The sequence below is a fragment of the Cajanus cajan genome, chromosome 9 (assembly GCF_000230855.2).
Source record: "Cajanus cajan strain Asha chromosome 9, NIPB_CcT2T_4, whole genome shotgun sequence".
In the NCBI taxonomy this organism is placed as follows: domain Eukaryota; kingdom Viridiplantae; phylum Streptophyta; class Magnoliopsida; order Fabales; family Fabaceae; genus Cajanus; species Cajanus cajan.
The window spans coordinates 50,797,453-50,798,833 of NC_138525.1; the positions used below are offsets into that span (position 1 = coordinate 50,797,453).

Genomic DNA, 1,381 nt, shown 5'->3' on the forward strand with positions numbered 1-1,381 from the left:
CCTTTGTTGAAATGCCTCACACCTGAACAAGCACACTATGTCCTTCGGGAAATCCATGAAGGAGTATGCGGAACACACTCGGGAGGACGAACCTTAGCTTCCAAGGTCATCCGCGCCGGCTACTACTGGCCGACTATCACAAGTGATTGCATGAAATTCACCCAACAGTGCAAATCGTGCCAGCAACACGGCCCGTTAACAAGCTTGCCGGCAGAAGACTTGCATTTCATCACCACTCCCTGGCCCTTCGCAGTGTGGGGCATGGATATCCTATGACCCTTTCCACCAGCCAAGGGGCAGGTCAAGTTTCTCATAGTAGCAGTCGACCATTTCACCAAATGGATCGAGGCGGAAGCAGTTGCCACTATCTCGGCTAATAATATCCAAAAATTCTTTTGGAAGAACGTCATTACCCGTTTCGGTATACCCTATGCCCTCGTCACGGATAACGGCTTGCAATTCACAGATCGCCGCTTCAATGAATTTTTTGAGGAACTCCAGATCAAGCACCGAGTTACATCTGTAGAGCACCCCCAATCCAACGGCCAGGCAGAAGCAACCAACAAGGTCATCTTGAGAGAATTAAAACGACGCCTTGGAAAGGCTAAGGGAGAATGGCATGATCACTTGCACGAAATCCTATGAGCCTATAGATGCACTCCACAAAGCTCAACCAAAGAGACACCCTTCCGAGCTTATGGAACTGACGCCATGATCCCGGTAGAGATCGGCGAACCTTCCCTTAGACGCCAACAATACACAGAAGGGACCAACGAGGAAGCGTTAAATGTGGAGCTTGATCTGATTGAAGAAGCACGCGATCGGGCATTCATTAACATGGAAGCTTGTAGAGTACGCGTCTCCCGGAAACACAGATCCAAGATCAAGCCCAGGGAATTTCAACCCGGCGACCTTGTATGGAGAGTAGTAGGAGAGGTCAGAAGAGACAGATCTCAAGGGAAACTAGCCCCCAACTGGGACGGCCCATTCCGAGTAAGGCACAACCTCAATAACAGAGCCTACAAGCTTGAAGAACTCAACGGAAAGATCATCCCCCGAACATGGAATGTCACGCACCTTAAGCACTACTTTAGTTAGAACACAATGAATGTACTTGTTTCGGAGCACTCTTTTCCTTTCCCAGGTTTTTCCCTCTTATAAAAATGTGCAAGAGGTTTTACTGAGGAAAGGTTTTTAACGAGGCTCCACATCAATGAAACAAACCCTTTTGGTGACATCTTTTATCTACGCGAATTTATTCAAGTCCAACTCAATTCCTTCCGAGCACTTTAACTCGATAACGAACGAGTACTTAAATCATTCCCGAGCACTTCGGCTCGGCCAACGATGAGTATTAAACTTCCCTCCCGAACACACTCGT

The 1,381-nt window shown here is 47.9% G+C and overlaps 1 protein-coding gene across 1 annotated transcript; it reads left to right on the top strand.

Annotated features, from left to right (window-relative positions):
* The first annotated feature begins 711 nt into the window (after window positions 1-711).
* Window positions 712-1,098, top strand: LOC145952152 (uncharacterized). Its single transcript, XM_083064380.1, has one exon. It carries the CDS (start codon window positions 712-714, stop codon window positions 1,096-1,098), a length of 387 nt encoding a protein of 128 aa, XP_082920506.1.
* Window positions 1,099-1,381: the final 283 nt, after the last annotated feature.